General features: G+C 40.3%; 1 protein-coding gene across 3 annotated transcripts in view; it reads right to left on the reverse strand.

Moving 5' to 3' along the window:
• CRB1 (crumbs cell polarity complex component 1) overlaps positions 1-19510 on the reverse strand; it is a 247740-nt gene that overhangs the window by 31578 nt on the left and 196652 nt on the right. For all 3 annotated transcript variants that reach the window (XM_081221243.1, XM_081221241.1, XM_081221242.1), the window contains 5 exons: positions 16566-17113; positions 15004-15169; positions 8376-9282; positions 5693-5821; positions 2101-2227 (listed from right to left, as the gene is read on the reverse strand). In XM_081221243.1, coding sequence (XP_081077369.1) covers positions 2101-2227; positions 5693-5821; positions 8376-9282; positions 15004-15169; positions 16566-17113 — 1877 coding nt within the window. The remainder of the gene's footprint in view (positions 1-2100; positions 2228-5692; positions 5822-8375; positions 9283-15003; positions 15170-16565; positions 17114-19510) is intronic.

Here is a 19510-nt window from a genome sequence, read left to right on the forward strand (position 1 = left end):
AATAAATAAATAATTAAAAAAAAGAAAATACGGAAGAAGACAGAGAAAAGGGAGTGTTTTTAAGTCAGCTATGACAAGATATTGGAAAACAGAAAAGCAACTACTGACAATTACAGTGACAACAGAGCCATCAGAATTGTACAGAGAAAGAGATGGTGAGTGATTCTTAAATATATTTGGAAGGAAACATGTTACATTTGGAATGACCTGTAAGCATATAATTACAGATATGCCCAATGGGAGCAAATGTGAAAACTGTACACGTGGTCTTTGGCTGTATCAATTTTATGCTTACTTCAGATAATATGGGAATGCAAATATTGATGGGAAGGTTTTCCCCATGTCTCTTGCCATGAAATCTAGCTTTGGAACAGATCAGCTGAGATGGCAGGATGGCACGTACTGTGTAGTGGCAAGGGGAGCGGGGAGTAGAAAGGAAAGACTTCAACATGAGTCTCTCCCAGTTAAGTGGCTGCTAGCACTCCACAGGATAAATTTGCTGCATAAAATCCTCTATTATTGTTGAAAAATAAAACTGAAGATATTTCCTTTGCTTTTATAGTATACTACTTTGTAATTTTGATTTCATGGTATAGTTAAGTTTACCTTGGTAATTTCCAAAGAAAAACAAATTTCTTAAAACAATTGGGACTAAATGAGTATTGGATATCACCCAATGGATAAATTACCCTCACATTTTCAAACCAGGGCAGCTCCTAAAGACACAAACACATTTACAAAATGATCTTTGGCAGGCCATTGTTATTATAGCTCTTTCTAAATTAATTCACAGGATCAAATTATTTTCCCTTTAAATGAACACAAATAATGGCTCCTTTGGAAGGTATAGCCACACAAAGATATTTAGCATAAATGATAACATGCAGTGTGGAAGCAATAAAAATATTAGCAAATAAAGTTATTTTCTAATTACTATTTTATATACTCTAAGCAAGAATATATTAATCTTTGCATACCTTATTAATTTACTTTGTAGATCCATCATTTCAGGTATTTATTTCTTAAAAAAGTCATAATGCCAAATATACTTTGATTATAATAGGTACTATGCTTTTTTTCTCAGATAGTTGAAGAGGATAAATTTACTTGCAAATTTTAGAAAAATATGCATCCAAGAAATTCAAGCTTTATAATTTACATTTTTAGTGTATGCATATACAATAATGCTTATTTCTTTATTGAATATGCATTGAAAAGCAATTGAGATTAGTCCATTTGATAGAAATATCGATAAGCTCATACATCTATAAGCAATTAACAAAAAGTTATTATTTGTATAGAAAATATTGCAGGAAAAAGAAATGGAGAAAGATTTTATCTGTCATTTTTTCTGAGGAAGGAAGGTTTTTATGGAATTGTAAATTATACTGCTGAGGTATATAACTTGAGAATTGATACCAATTATATTACAAAATTTTCTTTCTAGATTTTGAGGGATTTCATGGAATTTCCCACTTTCTTTATATATATTTCTAACTTACCAGAGAACTGGCAACACTTCATCTGAATAGCTTGTATAAGAGCATAGATGGATATAAAAAGTTTAATCAGTGATTTTCAAATTGTCATGTCATGAATAAGAGATAAGAATGAAAGAACATAAATGACTGAGGATGAGGGCGAATGAGGGCGACTTATACTGTAAAAGCTCACACAGGAATGGGGTGTGGGAGAAAGCTGTTTCTTACTGCGGTGGTCATTCAAATACAGAGGCGCTAAGAATGACGGCACATCTGTACTAAATACTCTCAACAGGGAGATGTCTCTGCTCGTGTTAAGAACAATTCTGTTTTGCATTTAGAGCTGGAATAGGTAAATATTTGACGTACTCATAAAGTGCTTGCCATATGCTTAAAATAGTCCTTGAATTTATTTTAATTTTCAAGATGGTTTTTATTTCAAGGCGTCTCTTGAAATTCATGGCTTTCAAGTTTGGGAATGTTCACAGGCACGTCAATAATCATCCTGTTCACCCCACTCGACCACGGGCTCATCATTCATGCGCAGAATGAGGTAAGAAAGAAGCTGGAAGAGGTTCTGCCAGAGCAGGAGGGAGACATAGAAGGAGAGGCCGCTTACGTCCAGCTCACAGCGCGCGCCGGCGAAGGCCAAATCACAGACGCACTGGAACTTGTTCAGCAAGTCGTGGCATTGGCCTCCATTGAGGCAGGGATCGGAGGCACACTCGTCAATGTCCTTTTCACACCTTGGAAACGGAAACAGCAGAAACCCGGGCCCCAGTTCAATAAATTGGCTGTGAAATGAATGGGAGGGAGAACGCTAGCCTGATCCACCTAGACCAGCGCGGTGTAATTGACCAATCCCTATGCCCTTTGTTGTATATGCTCGATAACGTGGGAGATAATCTTCAAAATTCCTTTCACAAATTTTTCTTTTAATGAAAATAATTTGTACACACACACACACACACACACACACACAGACGCACACACAGTTAATTAGAAAGAGAAAACAGGTGCAAATATCTAGAAACCAAGACAAAATGGGGCCATGCATAAGTCAATTTCTCCCTCAAGAGTGTTAGTGTCGTTGCCACCTTATAAAAGTTAAGTTTATTGGGGTACACGGGGACCAAGACAGTGAGCTATAGTTTTTCAACCTAGCATCTACAGAGCAGACCTCCACTGCAGCTGTGAGGATTCTGATGCATCAGTGCCCCCAAGCGAAAGGGTAAAGCCCCTCAGAAACAGAAAAATGTATTTGGTTTATTCTGGGAGATTTGGGATTATTACCCTTGGGAAACCCATTTTTAACAAAAAGCCAAAATAGATAATAGAAGATTGCACTTGCTAATAAATCAGTTTCATAGTTAAGTGTAATATTTGCATGCTCAGATAGAATGATTTTCAAAAGCCAAATTTTCCAAAAACAAGTGATATCAATTCTAAGGTAAATAGAAACTTTCCTCTTCCCCGGGACGCTGTCATTTCCCCCCTAATTTTCCATGAACTACTACGTGTTTTATCCAATCACTCCCCAATCACTCATTGAGTAGATATTTATTTAGCACTTACCACATGCCAAACCCCCTGCTAGGCCTTGGGATAGACGGGTAACTGAGGCATCTTTCTTACTTTGGGAAATTCATACAAAACCTCAGTTTCGGGAATCTCTACAGAGCAGCTCACAAGGTTGAAGTCCACTGTAAACAATTTTTCATTCCCCACCTCCTAAGAGGTAAGCGTGCATGCCTAGGTCATCCACTAATCCCTAGGCTCAAACTGAAGGGATTAGGTGGTAGGTTGGGCAGGGCCAACCCAAGGCATAAAGGGGAAAAGATTTCTTCCCAGAAAAACAGCTCCTTATCCCCTTAGATACCAAGCATAGCTGAGACATTTTGTTTTCCTTTTTTGGCTTAGGCTTCTGGGCTGGAAGGAGACTCCTCTGATTAGACTGGAGCATAACTCGGCAGCTCAAGGGAGCCTGCCAAGTACTCCCTGCCCTGGGTGGGCCAGAGTGTTCACAGCATCCATCATGTACAACCTGCCAGGGTGACAGCACAGAGTTGGAGGTCTAACCCGACAGAAGAGAAGGCAATTTGTTAGAGGACAGCTTTTCAATATCTTTGGACTTTATGGAAGTCACATCCCCCTAGGCCTTGGGAGACTGCCCAGTATTTTCTAGCTTTCCTCCAGCTATTCTTTCTCTATTTCTTATCTACTCCTCTTTTGAGCTGAACAGTGCACAATATACACACAATCATTATAAACATTATTGGAGCTTTCATTAGAGGTTATTAATAGGTAGAAAATCAAAACAAATAAATCCATTGGCATCCAGTGAATTAACTAATGACGGAGAAGGACTTTGAAAGCACAGAATCCATGGGACATGTGTTTACTATTTTAGAAATCCATTTTCAGTAGAGAAGTTTATCCGGATGAAAAGACTCCTGGGAGAGGAACAGAAACGCTGAGCTTCCTTTTCTTACCACATTTCAAGTCAACAATTTGAATTTAAATGCCAGATACCTTTCTTTTTTTAAAAACAAATAAACGTTGGAGGAAAGGGAAATGTTTGTTGTAAATAGGAATAAGGTGCGAGTAGTGGAGAAAAATAAGCCAAGGCTTTGAATGAGTTCTGTGCATTGGCCATTAAACATTAATGTGCCATTAAGCATTAAATGGTGACATTGAGGGCTGGAAGTAACCAGCACTTAAATATATAGTTAAAGTGTTGTTCACATTTTAGGACAAGAAAATCTTTGCAGTGTTTTTGATATATGTGGAGGCCAACCGAATGGTCTCTGGGTTAATAATATGGTACAATGAAAAGTGGAACATGACTCTAGGCTACACACCTCTGTGCACATGGATACTCGGACTGCCTGTGCCGCTTAGAGCCAGACACTGAAAGCAAGCCGTGAAGGCATGAGCTAGCTAGCCTTATTATTGAATGTTGGAAGGGAAAAATGCAGGTGTGGCCAAGATTGCCTGCTGTTTTGTAAACGTGGCAAAAGAGCTGTATCTCTGTGGTGCCCAAAAACTGGTTGAAAAAAAGAAAATTCAAATTAATCCAAACTCTAGTTGTTGTGGAGCAAAAATATACCCATTATTTTATTAACTACTCTTTTGGGGAAAATTAATTCAGTCAAGATCTCTTTGTCCAATGTGTTGGACTTGAATTGATCTAATTTGTTCGGAGGAAATTTGATCAGAGATCAGTATTATCTTACCCTGGATGATATATGAGATGGAGGAGAACTGTTTCCCTTTTCTTTTAAGTGTTGCAAGTAAAGATTTAGTCATACATTTATGTCAGCACATCTACAGGGGAGCAGAGGCTTTGAAGGCAGTGCGACCTTGCAGCAGCACGTGTCTGGATTGGCACCTGACCTGTCACTTAACCTCTTGGCTTCCGTTTACACAAATGCAAAATGGAAATAATAACAATTAGAGACAATAATAACAGTAACAATAATAACAATTTGTCCGGTGCCTGGCATAGCACTAGAAAAAAATGGCTAAATATCTGTTACCTGCCGTTATAGTATCTCTACCTCTTAGTAGAGATAAAGCCCCAGTTTGTTACCATTCTGGGAACAATGATCCCCTTGGGAATCCGATAAAAGCTACGGAATACGCACCTTCTTGCACTTGACCTCACCTCGGCCAGTCAAATGCATATGCAAATTTGCCTGCATGTTCAGCAAGTCACAGACCGAAACCAGCCAGCTATCAACCCCATACCGACAATCCCAGCATTAGGTACAGCAGAGCTGGAGGGTTTCTTTGGGAAAGGTAGATTTATCTGGATAAAGTGTGTACACTTTTAGGGTTGAAGGTAATTCTAGGGGCAATCTTTAAGGTTTATTATATTCTGCCTTCACCAACAACCATGTTTGCATCATGTACTAGAGTTAGTGGGACAGAAACACGCATCCAGAAGTACCTCTAAAACAACAATATCACATTTTACTGTTTTCGAAGACATATTTCCTTAGTTAAGTCTTGGCTAAAAAAGCGTTCTTGACTTTGACCTAAACTGTAAATTTTCTTCTTTTTTATTGTTTGTCTCTGTCCGGACCTATATTTCAGCACAGATTTCCCTATGGGAACTGAGATGAAAAATTACAGAAGAAATAAACTTTGCATAATCTCGCTGTTGTTCAGCCCAGACTTTTCGCCTATAAAGCTCTGCTGCGACTCACCATTCCCCAGTGAAACCTGGCCAGCACACACATTTTACTTCACCCTGGAACTCCGTGCAGTTGCCGCCGTTATAGCACGTGAGGTTGGTCTTCTCATTCCCACAGACTGCTGAGGGTAATCTGGTGTATCTAGAGAGAAAAGTAACAGCCACACTGTTCACCTTGCTCATTTCATTTATGAAAACGTTTTAGAAAAGTTCATGTATATAGTCAATGCCAAACTAACTAGGTACTCAGGCTGGCTGAGCCACAAATGCTTAACTGTGCTGTTTTGTTCCAGAATCACCTCAGTGCACAGCTCCTGCTGGAGGGCTGCACTGTTCGGATCATGGCTATCCATCTTCCACTGCTACCCAGTGGTCATTCATGAGATAAGATCTATGCCGGGGGTGGCAATAAATTTAGCGCCGGAAAGAAACTTGCTATAGCTAGGCCAGAGGAGAATTGCATCTCTATAAAGGCCAGGAAAGAAAGGACAGGACTCTGGTACCCAAGCCCTCATGTGATTTCTCCGTTGCCTTTCACAGCTGAACTCCAGTTGCCCTGCCAACACTTGCTGACCCCATCTAATAACTCACAGCTCAGCAGAATGCAAGCCATGTGCTGTCCAGGAGGTTTGTACATGGTACTCAGTGGTGACCACATGTGAACTCTGAGTTTGGCTCTTTCGTTTATCAACAGAACTGTATATATTAAGGAATCCTTATAAGGGGCAGAACAAATTGTTAGAAGCTAAGCAGAACTTTACTGTGTGATAAAATCCAGTGGTGTGAAGGGACTGGTTTAAAAGATTTTATGGTGTTCAGGTCCTTTGACCCACTGTGCATGTTATGCATGGAACTGGATACATAGTTAATATTCAGGAAATATCAGATGAATTTCATTTGTGCTGCTGTGCGCGCTGCAGCTAATATGGAGAAACCGGTCTATATGGAGAAACCGGTGTATACGTGTCTCTTCCCACAAGAGCTAATCAATTCGACTTTAAAAAGAAAATATCCTAAGGACTTTTCAAAGGAGCCAAAAGTGTCAACGAGCGTTGAAAGAGGTCAATTAGCAATGCAAATATGAAGCTTTGTATACATCATATGTTTAATAAACACTTTTGAACCTCATTACAAAGAACTTTTGAATCAAAACTTTAATCTTTGAAAACTTGACTTTGATGAATTAGGCAGAAAAAATACTGGAGCACTGGTTACTGGGGCATATTTGTTTATTTTACTTATCCAAAGTCACCATGGCAGTACTATTAATTTTGATCCTGAATGTCTTTTGCTTTTAAGCATTCAGATTACCTGTTGGCAAATGAGTCGGTTAACTCATGAGAAGTGACATTTTATTGGAATGTCAACACTCAGCACCTAACCCTGTGTCATGCCTTCACAGTCTCTGAACAGCAATAAATGTTATGGAGACAAATACATCTTCTTATAGGTGTGGCTACATATTCTGTCTACTAGGAGATTCATCCAGTTAAGGTACTACTTCTGAATTAGTGTAATGTCTGCAGGCTGCCAGCCAACTCCAGGCCTTCCTGTCCACATTCTGGAATCTATTGCTTGATAGAAATAACCGTCTCATGTGCCTATAACAACTCAATTGTTTGGTGAATTCAAAACAAGTATAAGTTATAAAAACAATAATGAATGCTACTTACACAGAAATACTAAAGCAGTGTGACTTGGCAGGAAAATATTCATTCCTGTTTCTATTTATATTACATGAAACGGATGTGACTGCCAGAACTAAGCTTTATAGTTTCAGAAAAAACTGTGAAATGCTTTGAAATGGGCAAAAGAGATCACTGGGTATTCTTTCAGTGGAATGCTGGGTGTTATATAAAAGACCCTCTAAGATTATCTGATTTTTCTAATGTGTATGACTCAGGTTTTTTTTACCAAGCTAGTTCACAACTCTGTAAGTTGTAGAAAATTATAGTAATACTAATGGATCTTGTTCATTGAAGTGCAAACGAATTTGAAGCGATACAGTCAACTGTCACACTGTAGAAATAGTGTGGCTCAAATACTAATTTTGTTGCCCTATAGGGTATTAAACAATTTTGCATTTATTGGTAAATTCATTTCCTCATCCCTATTTACAAGTGTGTATATATATGATATGGACATATTTATGTATATGATTAGATTATCCTTTGACATTTTGATTTTTATCTTACTGGTTCCCTCATTAATTAATGACAAAGTCATCAAAACGTTCATTCTGAGAGTCATGATTTCACCCTTTTGAAATTATACTTTAACACAGTCTTTTCAGAATTATATGAGTTTACCTGCCTGAAATACCCCAGAGTATTCTCTTAGGGGTAGGAGTCATGCTTCCTCCAACAATACTAAAATTCAGCTCTTGCATTTGTTGTAAATGTATTTGTTTCCTGAGGCCTTAAGGCTGTCAGACTCTGGGGCTGTAGTTCCTGAGACATTCTAACAGAGATGACTGAGAAAACATTTTGCTCAAAGTCTGGTCCAAACCCTGACCTTCCTCTTTATAGAACATGCCAGCAGGTGAGATCCTGTCTTTGCAAGACCAAACTGTGATGGCCGTTGACTGTCACCCCCTGCTCAGCACAGCCTGTATGTTCATACCTGGGCAGAGAGCTTTCCAGTTTGAAGATGTAGAACACAGCTCGAAACACACTTTATGTGGATATTATGCTCACCTGCAGAATTTTCCTGTGAAATTTCCAGGACAGCGGCAAGAATAGCCACTGGTGTCACTGACGCAGGTGGCCCCGTTCACACACAGGTGACTCTGGCAATTGTCTACATCTGATTCACAGTTCACACCAGTGTAGCCAGGCTCACACCTGCAGCGATAGCCTGCAACTCTGTCGGAGCAGTTGCCATGGATACAGGGGTTTGAAAGGCATTCATCAATGTCGAGTTCACAGTGTGACCCTGACCATCCCACGGGACAGGTGCAGTGATGAGAACTGTACGTGTCTTCACAATGTCCTCCATGCAGGCAGGGGTCGGAATTGCAGGCGTTTAACTGCAAACAGCCGGTAACCACAGGATGTGTAGAGATTTTGAGAAACTGCTCCTCCTGAGGTTTATTAATGAAACCATGAACATTTTCAAAGTAAGAGAGATAAATGCCACTGATTTCTATTGTACTTAGACACCCTCGCAGGCCCTGCGTGTTGTCACTAGCTCGCTCACCCACATAAATGTTTATATCATCCTTCAGGAAGCTGAGACTCCCAGTAGCCACTGAGCTGGTCACAAGAGGTGTTCGCTGGTCCACTTCCATTTGCCACCTGGAAGCCTGGGCCCGTGGGTCTGTCATGGAGAGAGTCACTTGGTGCCACGCGCCATCATTCACTGACTGCAGACTTGTCAGACTCAGTGTGTAGAAACTGTTGCCACTTTGCAGCTGAAATAATAACTGGGAATCCCAAATGCTAATATTAAGGAATTCAGGCTCCTTCTCTGCGTGCAATATGATCGCATTTGCGTCCCTTGTTCTGAAACCAAATGTGATATTGGTGAGTTCTCTGGTAATATTCCCATTGCTCCTGAATAATATCTCACTGCTTTGTCCATTAAAAACAGCATTTGCGATACCTGAAGAGAGAAGGCAACGCCAATCAGCAGCTTTACTAAACCTGTAATGTTTGCTTAAGTACGTTTATTGACATTAATGACCATCACGTTACTACTGTCATGTACGGATTGTTTGATACAGGCTAGGCACTCTGTTAGTTGCTTTTATGTTATTTTTAATATGAAGTTCTCTAAGGTAGGTTCATTATTATTATCATCTTTATTTTACAGAAGAAAAAATTGAGACTCACAGAGGTTAAGTAATTTTCTCATGGTCAAGTGGCTAATAGATAATTAAGCCAGAATGTCAAACCTGGGTGGTCAGATGCCAAAACCCAAATCATTTATTTCTTTTCCACTGAAATGCAGTACCTTCTAATGTTATTTTACAGCTGCTCCCCCAAATAAAGCATTGGTTACCCATTTTACACATCAAGAAATCGAGCACAAAGAACTCACAAGTCTAGCTATAAACTGGGCCTCAAGTGACACAGTTAATAAACAGTGGAGTCTGGCTTCTGAGTAAGCTGACCCGGAGGCACTTAAAAGTAGCATTCTAAATGACTGATTTACTACCTGGCAAACTCCAGTTGTGTGCTGAGTTACCAATCTGTGCCTAACTCCAAGTAGCATCCTGTGGTTGGGCAAAATTATACAACCGTACCCTCTGCTCTAATATACGCCCGCATACATGGGACCACATGGGACCACAGCACTTTTGGGCAATCTTATTGCATTTTTCTATTAGACTGTTTTTCCAATTCCACAAGATCACTCGTTCACAGCTTGCTTTGTCTCTTAAAATATCTAACCCTATATGTTTATGATCTCCTTTGTTACTTTCTTGAGAAAACAGGAGAAAGAAGAACTGCTTCAATTTCCCACCTAATCTGTAAACCTAACAAATCTGGATCCACTCTGCTTTCCATTTGTTATAATGGATGCATTGTCCTTATTCTCATCTGTACAATAATAGAAAAAAGATCTCCTGTTCTCTGCCCCTGGTTCCTGACACAGGCCTTCTAAAACTCTGGTAAATTCCTAAGTGATAAGAGCACTGCACTGGGAGCATCTTTGTTCTAATGAGACAGCGACTCTGGGTGGGCTCCTGGCTGGAGCCTGGATGCAGGCTGGTCGTCAGGAAGACTAAGCCATGATTAGAAGCTTGAAATTGTCAGCCCCAGCCCATCCTCTAGAGAAGGAAGAGTGCAGAAAATGGAGTTAATAATTGGTCATGCTTACATAAGGAAGCCTCCATAAAATCCCAAAAGCATGGGGTTCAGAGAGCTTCCAAGTTGTTAACCCTACCTACGCTGGAACAGTCATGCACCCCAACTCCTCGGGACAGAATCTCCTGCACTGGGGGCCCTCCCAGACCTCGCCCTATGTATCTCTTCATCTGGCTGTTCATCTGGGACCTTTATCATATCCTTTAATAAACTGGTAAACAATTAAGGGTTTCCCCGAGTTCTGTGAGCTGCTCTAGCAAATTAATTGAACCGAGGTGGGGGTCGTGGGAGCCTCAGATTTATAGCTGATCGGTCAGGAGCACAGGTGACAACCTGGACTTGCAATTGGCATCTGAAGTGCAGTGGGGGGCCTTCTAGTGGGACTGAGCCCTTAGCCTGTGAGATCTGACACTATGTCTGGGCAGATAGTGTCAGAGTTGAATTAAATTGAGATAACCTGTAGGACACCCAGCTAGTGTAGCAGAATTGCTTGGCGGGGGGACGCCCGCATATCAGGTGTCAGCAGTGCTGTGCGTGTATTCCTACTGTGGGTTTTCCCTACTCAGGTGGGAAACTGTAGGTGCTCCAGCACACATCCAAGGGCAACTCTCCCAGTCATGCCTTGGGTCCCTTTCATTTTCACCTTTTTTAGATATTCCTTCTACATGTAACCTCTTTCTGTTCTGCATCATCATTTTTCCTCCCTTTTTGTTGTTCCCATCAGCATAAGAATATGCTGTAACTGCTCCAATCTTAAAAATTAAAAACACAGGCAATACCCAAGAGCACTACCCTGACCTCCCTCTACCCTGTTGCTTTCTTATTTCTCTAGTTCCTTTTCCAGCAAAACTTCTCCACATAGTTTTATATTCACCTTGTCTCAACTTTCTCATCCCCCATTTTCTTTTTAATACCTTCAGCATTGTTCCCCATCACGTCACTGAAACCGCTCTTGTCAAGGTCACGGTGACCTCTGTGTTACTGATCCAGCAGTCAATTCTCTATTCTCATTATCTTCCAGCTTTCAGTAGAAATTGACCTTAAGACACTGTCTTTACCTCACGTGTGGGTCACCACACCCAACCTCGAACACTTTATTATACAGCCTATTCCAACCACTTCTCAGTGTCCTGGCTTCTATTGCTCTGCAGAGCAATGTACCAACCATGCCTTAGCTCAACACCTCCACAGTTACCATCACATCTAGAAAGGATTCCTAAATCCTAAACATGGCGGACAGAGTTTATGTGACCCGACCCCTAACTCTCCAATCCCATTTCCTGCCACTCTTCCTCATGCACGTGCTACAGCCACAAAAACTTCTTGCTATTTTTTGAAGACGCCAAGCTTGTTCCCAAACCAGGTCTTTTACACTTGCGGTTACTTAGACATGATACTGGCCCCCGATCTTCCCATACGGGACTCTTTCTCAACAAAATATGTGCTCAAATGTCACCTCCTCCGAGATGCTTTCCCCAACTATCCAAGTGAAAATGTTTCCCCCCCAACCCACTCTCTTTTTAATTACTCAGCTGTATTTTCTTCATAGCACCTTGTAGCTATTTGAAATTATACTGTTAACTTTCCTACTTGTTCCTTGCCTGTCTTTCCTCACTAGAACATGAGCTTTTACGAGATCATGGAACTTCTCTGTCTAGGTTCTCACTAAACCTGATGCAGGGAACATTGCCTGGAAGAGAACAGGCGCTCAGTAAATATTACTAAATGAATAATCTACAAAAATAACTCAATCCTTAATTCTGAAAAGGGAGATAATGATTAGAAACCACAGCAGGAGTAAATTCAAGGGTATCATTCAAGTGTATCATTTGACTGAATTAACATTTCACTTGATTTTATTGCTTTTGATGGTGGTGTTTTTTCCCAGCAAATTTGGGGTTGGGATTAGGCAGGAAAAGAGCAAGAAGTGTCTCATTACATGTTTTTGCATAAATGTTAACATGACAAATCTCATTAGCCCTCCAACTCCTGAAGGAAGAATACTCTCTGTCATGCTGTATAAATTAGTTTCATTGACAGACTGAGCACATGGAAATCACTTCTTGTGATCTGAGTAAAAACCGCAGTTCACGTTAACATTTATACTTTGCCTTTTCTTCAGGGAACTTTATCATAATAAACACACCTGTATCTAAGGTGGGTTGTAATTTTTAATTGTCTGTTTTTGGATAGGATACAGAGATAGAAATGATTAAGTACTAAAGGCAAAGGTAATGCACAAGCTATACTCTCAAGAGTATGTTATTCTAGCAGAACTATCTTCTCAACACATCTCACTAGAAATAAATACAATAGTGTCATGAGGTCGCATCACATGAAAATTATACAAAATAGCAAAAGTGAATGCTAGGGTTTATACCTATCGGTTAGGAAATTTTCACCCCTCCTACTAATTTACATTTTCTCCCTTCATTAAGATAAGTCATACTTAAAAAAATGTTACTGAGACTTTTTGAAAGGTCAGAGGCAAACTTTTTCCACTTTCTGTAGTGGCCATGAAGTAGCAGTGAAGATCATTCATGCCTTTCTGACATGGGGCATCCAAATCCTTTATGTGGAGATGGAGGGCAATAGGCACCCAGGGTATGGTTCTCGGACCGCCACTGTTTTTAGAAACCCTATTCTTTTTTTCCCTGTGAAAATGTTCAAAATGATTTAAACCCCATTGTAGAATATAACTGGGACTGAGAACTTTAGTATTTCTGTCAAAAGATTAACAGTAAAATAAATAAATAGTAAACTATTTTAAACAAGCAATTCAGAGGGCAGAGCAATGGAAAAGGTGTCATTAAAGTTCTGTGTCATATTAGAGGCCTGATCTCATTCTTTACACAAATTCATCATGCTTTATTCATGTGTATAGCATATTATTTCTTAAATAGGAAACATAAGAGTATGTGTATTCTTTTAGAAACCGCCCCCCAAGTATATACACTGTGCAATACATTTCACATACCATTTTGATATATGATTTTAAAATACAGAAACATAAAAGTAACTGTATTCTCATTCTCAGTCACTTTGGGGCTTGGTTGTTGATTTGGGCCTCAGGTCAGTCTACCCCCTAGCTCCAGACCATTATTTTAGTGCAGTGTTTTCCAAGGTATTTTATGTATTTTTTAAACTGTATGCAGATAATGTAATTTAAGTCTAGAGTAGTTAAGTGAAAATACTGAGCTAAATTGAAGAAAAATATATATTCATTTAACAAATATTTACTGACAACCTCCTACATGTTTGCCACTCTTCTAAGTGCTGAGAGTAACGTGGGAAACCAGACAGAAAATCTCCCTCCCTTTTGAAACTTATATTCCATCGAGGAAAAGATGATGAACAAGTGAACAAATACCTGTGTAACCAAACATCCAAGGATGATTAGAGCCATGAAGAAAAGTAAAGCCAGGGAAGAGGGCACTTGGGTAGAAAAGGGAATGGAGGGATGAGGCCCTTGTGAAGCTCTGGGCTTAGAGAGTTCAGGGTAGAGATGGTGATGGTGCGTGGGAGCTGGGGTGAAAGAACACTGGACAGAAAGACATCAGATGCACATTGAGGACAACTCTTAGAGCGTTTCTCCCACTATGAAAGGAAGCAGGAACATGGGATGGTAGCTGGTGGGGATGGGAGGGATATCAAGGGAAATAGTTTGTAATGAGGAAATTTGACAGGATGTTTATATACTGAGGGGAAAATTGATGATGCTGGCGGGTGAGAGAAAAATTTCAGAAGCAAAATCTTTGAGCAAGGGGAAGAGATTAGAACTGAGTGCGAACATAGACGGTTGACTATAGACTGAACTGTGCATTATTTGAACTAGGAGAAAATACATACTATAAATAATAGTGTGGCTACCATGTAGACCTGTCAAAAATTGTAAAGATAGTATTCAAATTGCTAACATTTGGGAAACTGTGTTCAGCAGTACTGAATTTGGGGAGGAAAACCGTTCAGATTGAGGGAAATACTCATGGCAAACACCAATCGAGCGCCTACTGTGCTGGGCTCTCTACACACGAGGTCATATAATCATCACACACACACCCATAGTTACCTACTTATCAAGTAGATGTTTTTTCCTTTTCTTACAGAGGAAGCTTTAGATTATGGAGATGTATGAATTGCCAGAAGCCTCATAGTTAACCAAGGACAATGTGGTCACACTGGCACTTTCACTCTGTATTGCCAGTAACAAGAAAAGAAAAGCCAAACATCACCCGGTTAATTCTTTCTCTAGAAATTAGTCTTAAATGATCAAGGATCTAGGCTTGGTGCTGCTATGACCGCCGTTTCCCACTCAGAAACCCAGGGGCAGGATGAGGCTACTCTGGCTGATTACACTCCCATTAGGTTTGTTATACCACTACTCGCGCAGGGAGAAGCAGCTACACGTTTCTCTGCTGAGCTGGAGTTGTCTGTATTCTTTTTCTGGGTTGACTCATGGAACAACTGAAATGCCCAGCTGAACTGGATGGTGATAAGTTTGAACTGCACTTACATTCAAATCCTCGAGGCAGCCCCTGGCACTGGGCCCGGGGAGGACACGGGCTGAGTTCACACCAGCGAACCTCCTGGCAAGCTTTCCCGGCTGTGTTCGCAGGGCAGGAGCAGGAGAAGTCATCCCACAGGGAGTAGCAGATGCCTCCGTTGTGACAGGGGTTGGGCTGAGCAGACAATAAATTATAGGCATTAGAAGCACTGGCAACTAAATATGGAAAAGACCCCGTTAATCTGTGAATGCTGACTTCCTACATATTTACATTTCAAACTTTTTATATCCATTGGCTGATAAATAGAATAAAACTTACTGCTACCATCTAGAGAGAGGAAAAGGGAAATAAAGAAAAATATATAATACTGATCTCCTGTAGCTCAAGGAGGATTATCAAAGGTGTAATTATATTCTCTCTAATTTGTAAATTACCAGGCACTTTCACTGTCACTAATGATAGTTTGAGTTAGAGACTTTTCCTCCTGTTTTTACTGGTGAGGAAACTGAGGTCCCTTTCATTGTCCAAGATTCTATCAACAGTCAAATAGGGAAGTTGGTACTTGGATCCTCTGGGTCCCCAGAGGAGCGACACCACCTCCCTTCCAGCTCTGCCTCTGAATCAGAAGCGTATCATAATTTGAGTTCTCACAAGGTTTCTCACAATGTGTTCAAAACGGAAGTATTGATAAAGGAATTTCTGAGAGCTCTGTCTTTAGTTATGCCCATTCCGCTGTTAACATGTGATCTAGGCGAATGACCCAACCTTTTTAAATGCCCATTTCCTTTTCTGTAAATAACATCAATGGAGAGAATAAAAATGCCTGCTTTGCACAGTAGTCCTTCCACAGAATGAAATGGATTGATCCATGGAAAACAGCGCCTGGCACATTGGAGGTGTCCCTATAGTAATGCTACAATGATTCATTTTTATGTATTTAGAAGCAAGCCCAGTACATGGCAATAGTTGGAGCTCAATAAATGTTCAACAGATATAAATGTCTTTCCTTCTTTTCCTCTGAAAGCTCATGCAGAGCTGACAAATTCACGTATTGAAGTAGCTTTCAGAAGAGCATACAAAATATACAAAGTAAAGCATGGGCTCTGAGTAGTTATATTACAGAAAATTTCAAATCCAACTCCCAGAAGGAAGTTACCTCTCAGATTTTTTTTTCCTTATTGACTTAGTAGATGTTCAAAACAATGGTAGGTGGGCATTTAAGATAAAGTTAATGGTATCTTCAAAATGAATTAATTCAGTTAAACCTCTGGGATGCCATTAAGAATTTGGGAATTAAAATACAATTATTCTTAAGTCATTTGGTTGTAGAAGATGTAGTTATCTTGGTTGGTTAAATGGACCATAATGGCAATAAGATCAAGGCCGTACTTTCATGGCTCAACATAAATCCCTGAGTCCTTCTGGGAAAGTATAGATGAAGCATTATTCTACAGCTAGTGGGCCAGTAACACCATATTCACATACAAAGAACAGTTATAATAAATTATCTATTTAATAAAATGAAACTTTTAGCACACAATATGGACATAGTTGGTATGAATAATCCTACCTCACACAGGTTGTCTCCGGGACAGCCTTGGGTCACATTGACAAGAACTGCATCCTGGGTTGCATTGTTCGTTGAATTTGGAAAGAATTCCAGATTTTCGTTGTTTAACCTTATATCTTGAATACAGCCTTTGAAGAATCCACCATTAGCTTCAGTCTCCTGTCTGTCAGGCAGTCCACCAATGTAGAGGACATCTCCTCTTTGGAGTCTCCACGTAGGAGCAGAAATAAATCCTAGGTTTTGTGACGACTGATACAGTTCGATTCTATTTGGCTTGATTTTCAAAGATATCAAGCGGACATTTCCATCGCTGAGAAGAAATTTTACTAATGATTTGGGAGAACCTGGAGTCAGCATTGCTAGTCTGCCATGCTCTAGCCAAACACGGATGTATTGGCAAGTGCCATTTTCCAGAGCTAGGAGCAAGCCCGATGGACGATGTGTTCGAACAAACATGGAGAGCGTGAAGGCCTCTCCGTAGCTCTTGTCAAGATGGAAAGCAGCATATCCAGTGGAGTCATCTTGGCCAAATCTGCCTGCCACATACTCTTTAATAGAGGAGGAGAGACAAAGAGGAAACATCTGAAGACCAACAGGTAATGCATCTATCTATCTATCTATACATATATGGACAAATACATTCATACTTTAAAAAGTTCAAGACAGGCTTATTCAATAGAATGACAATTTGAAAAGTCATCCCTGACTTTCTGAACTTCTGAGTTTACTTTATTCTGAAAATAACTAGATTTTGGTTTATAGTTTATAGTTGAAGTCCACTGATCACAAAGAGAAAGAGATTTCTGCACCAATAAACTTTTGAACCTCTTCCTCACTGCCCTAAAAAGGTGGGGCTTAAATGTGGAATATCAGATGCTACTGCACTCCAACTTAATTTGGAGAAATTTGGGGAGCAAGAGCTCTTCCTGCAACACATGTAAGCAGACTGAGCAATCGTCATCGCTGCTATCTGGGGCATGCTCAAACAAATGGCATCAAACCGAACTGTTCCTTGTGAAGGACAGAAACCAAGAATTAGATTTGCAAATCCTCTTTTGGGGAGATACCCCTAATAATATTAAGAGGCAAGGCAGTTGACCAAAGGAAGATGAGGACACTTCCTTCTGTGGTCCTGGGTGGGTGAAGGAGAGGCATGGGGCACAAAGTACTGGGGCAAAGCTGAGTTTTGAACTCACCCATTTCCTGTGGACAGAGAGGTTTCTAATGCATTGACGTGGCAATGCTATCGATGTGCATCACCACAAGAAAACTCTTGAGAAGTATAAAAATAAATGCTGACCTTCAAAATCATTGACGATATAGTAGGAACAAAAGTTCTTGTACTCCTAAAGCTTACATTCCATTTGGGTGGAGGCTATATAGTATGTCAGGTGGTGACAGGTTCTTTGATATACAAAATCTCAGGCAGAGAAAGGGACTAGGGAGAGCTATGGGTGGGAGTGGAGCTGTCATTTTAAATGGAGTCATCAGGGAAGAACTCTCTGAGAAGGTAATATTTGAGCAGAATCCCAAAGAAAGTAGAGATATTACTGCAGAAATTCAGGAGATAAATGATGGTGGCTTGGATCAGTGGTCATGGTGCAGATGGGGAGAAGTGGTCAGATTTTGGAAATGTTTTGGTAGAACCAAAACCAGGATTTTCTGGGGCAAGTTGCTCTCCAAGGCTTTTGGTCCAAGTAACTAGAAGCATTGAGTTTCCATTTGCAGAGATGGGGAAGAAAACAGGAGGAACAGATTTGGGGAAGAAATGAGATTCCATATTAAATTTGAGATGCCCTATTAGATATCCAGGTGGAAATTTCTAGTCAGCAGTTAGATATAGAGGTTCAGGGGAGACATTCTGGGCTAGTCACAGTAATTTTGGATTTGTCAGTGTAAATGCGGCATTTAAAGCCCTAAGATTGGAAGAGATCACCAAGAGAGTGATGCTAGAGAGAGAAAAGAAGAGGTCCAAGAACTGAGCCCTTAAGCATCAGACATGTGGAGGTAAAGGAGATGATAAAAGAGTAAGACAGAAAGAGAATGAAGGGAGAGTGACACCCCATAAGCCTAGTGAGGAAAGAGTTTTCAGGAAGAGGGTATATTCAACTGTGGTAAATGTTGCTGAGAGGTCAAGGCAGATGAGGACTGAAAAATGACCACTGAATCTTGCAATCTGGAAATCACTGATGAACTTGACAAGAGCATTGTCTTAAACATATTGCTATCTTCAAGTCTTCACAGCCCAATCCTAACCAGAAAAAAAGCATATTCCAGCATGTTTAAATGTTGTCATATGGTTCCACTGAAGTTTGAGCAAAGGTGGGACATATTTTATCTTAGCTGAATTATAGTGAAGCTTGCTTAGGTAACCATCTGTGTTTGAAGACCTTCTGCATAAAAGTCTGCATTTTCAGAATTCTGCCTTGATTTCCTACAGGAACATTACATTTTGAATCTGCATTTGGAGACCACCTGCTCCAGGCAACTACAGGTAGCTTTCAAAGTGCATTGTTAGATGTAACAATCTGTTTGAAGAGGCTAACATCTCTGAATGCACGGCAGCACTTTCATATGAGATAAAATGCTCAATAAGAAAATGTGGCTCTTGAAGTTCCCGATGTTTGGGAATATGCACAGAATTGCTCTGCCTCAGGGGTGGTCCCCGCTGGTCATCCTGGGACGCTTGCAGCATCACTTTGTGGATCCAGATGAAAAGACAGACAGAACACAGAGCTGTTTCTTTTTCTCAGAAGCTTGACTCTCCAGCAGTCCTATTCTTCAGCAATCACAAGCAAGTAGTCAGAGCACATGATTTACTACATGATTTTAGAAACACCTGACGCCATATATGACTTGTCTGTGGACACGGAAAGAATGATTCTCATATGTGTTGTTGATGTGTCATGAAGAGGGATGACAAATAGGGATAAGAAATAACCAAG

The sequence above is a fragment of the Mesoplodon bidens genome, assembly GCF_964165515.1.
Source record: "Mesoplodon bidens genome assembly, chromosome: 2".
Classification (NCBI taxonomy): Eukaryota; Metazoa; Chordata; class Mammalia; order Artiodactyla; family Ziphiidae; genus Mesoplodon; species Mesoplodon bidens.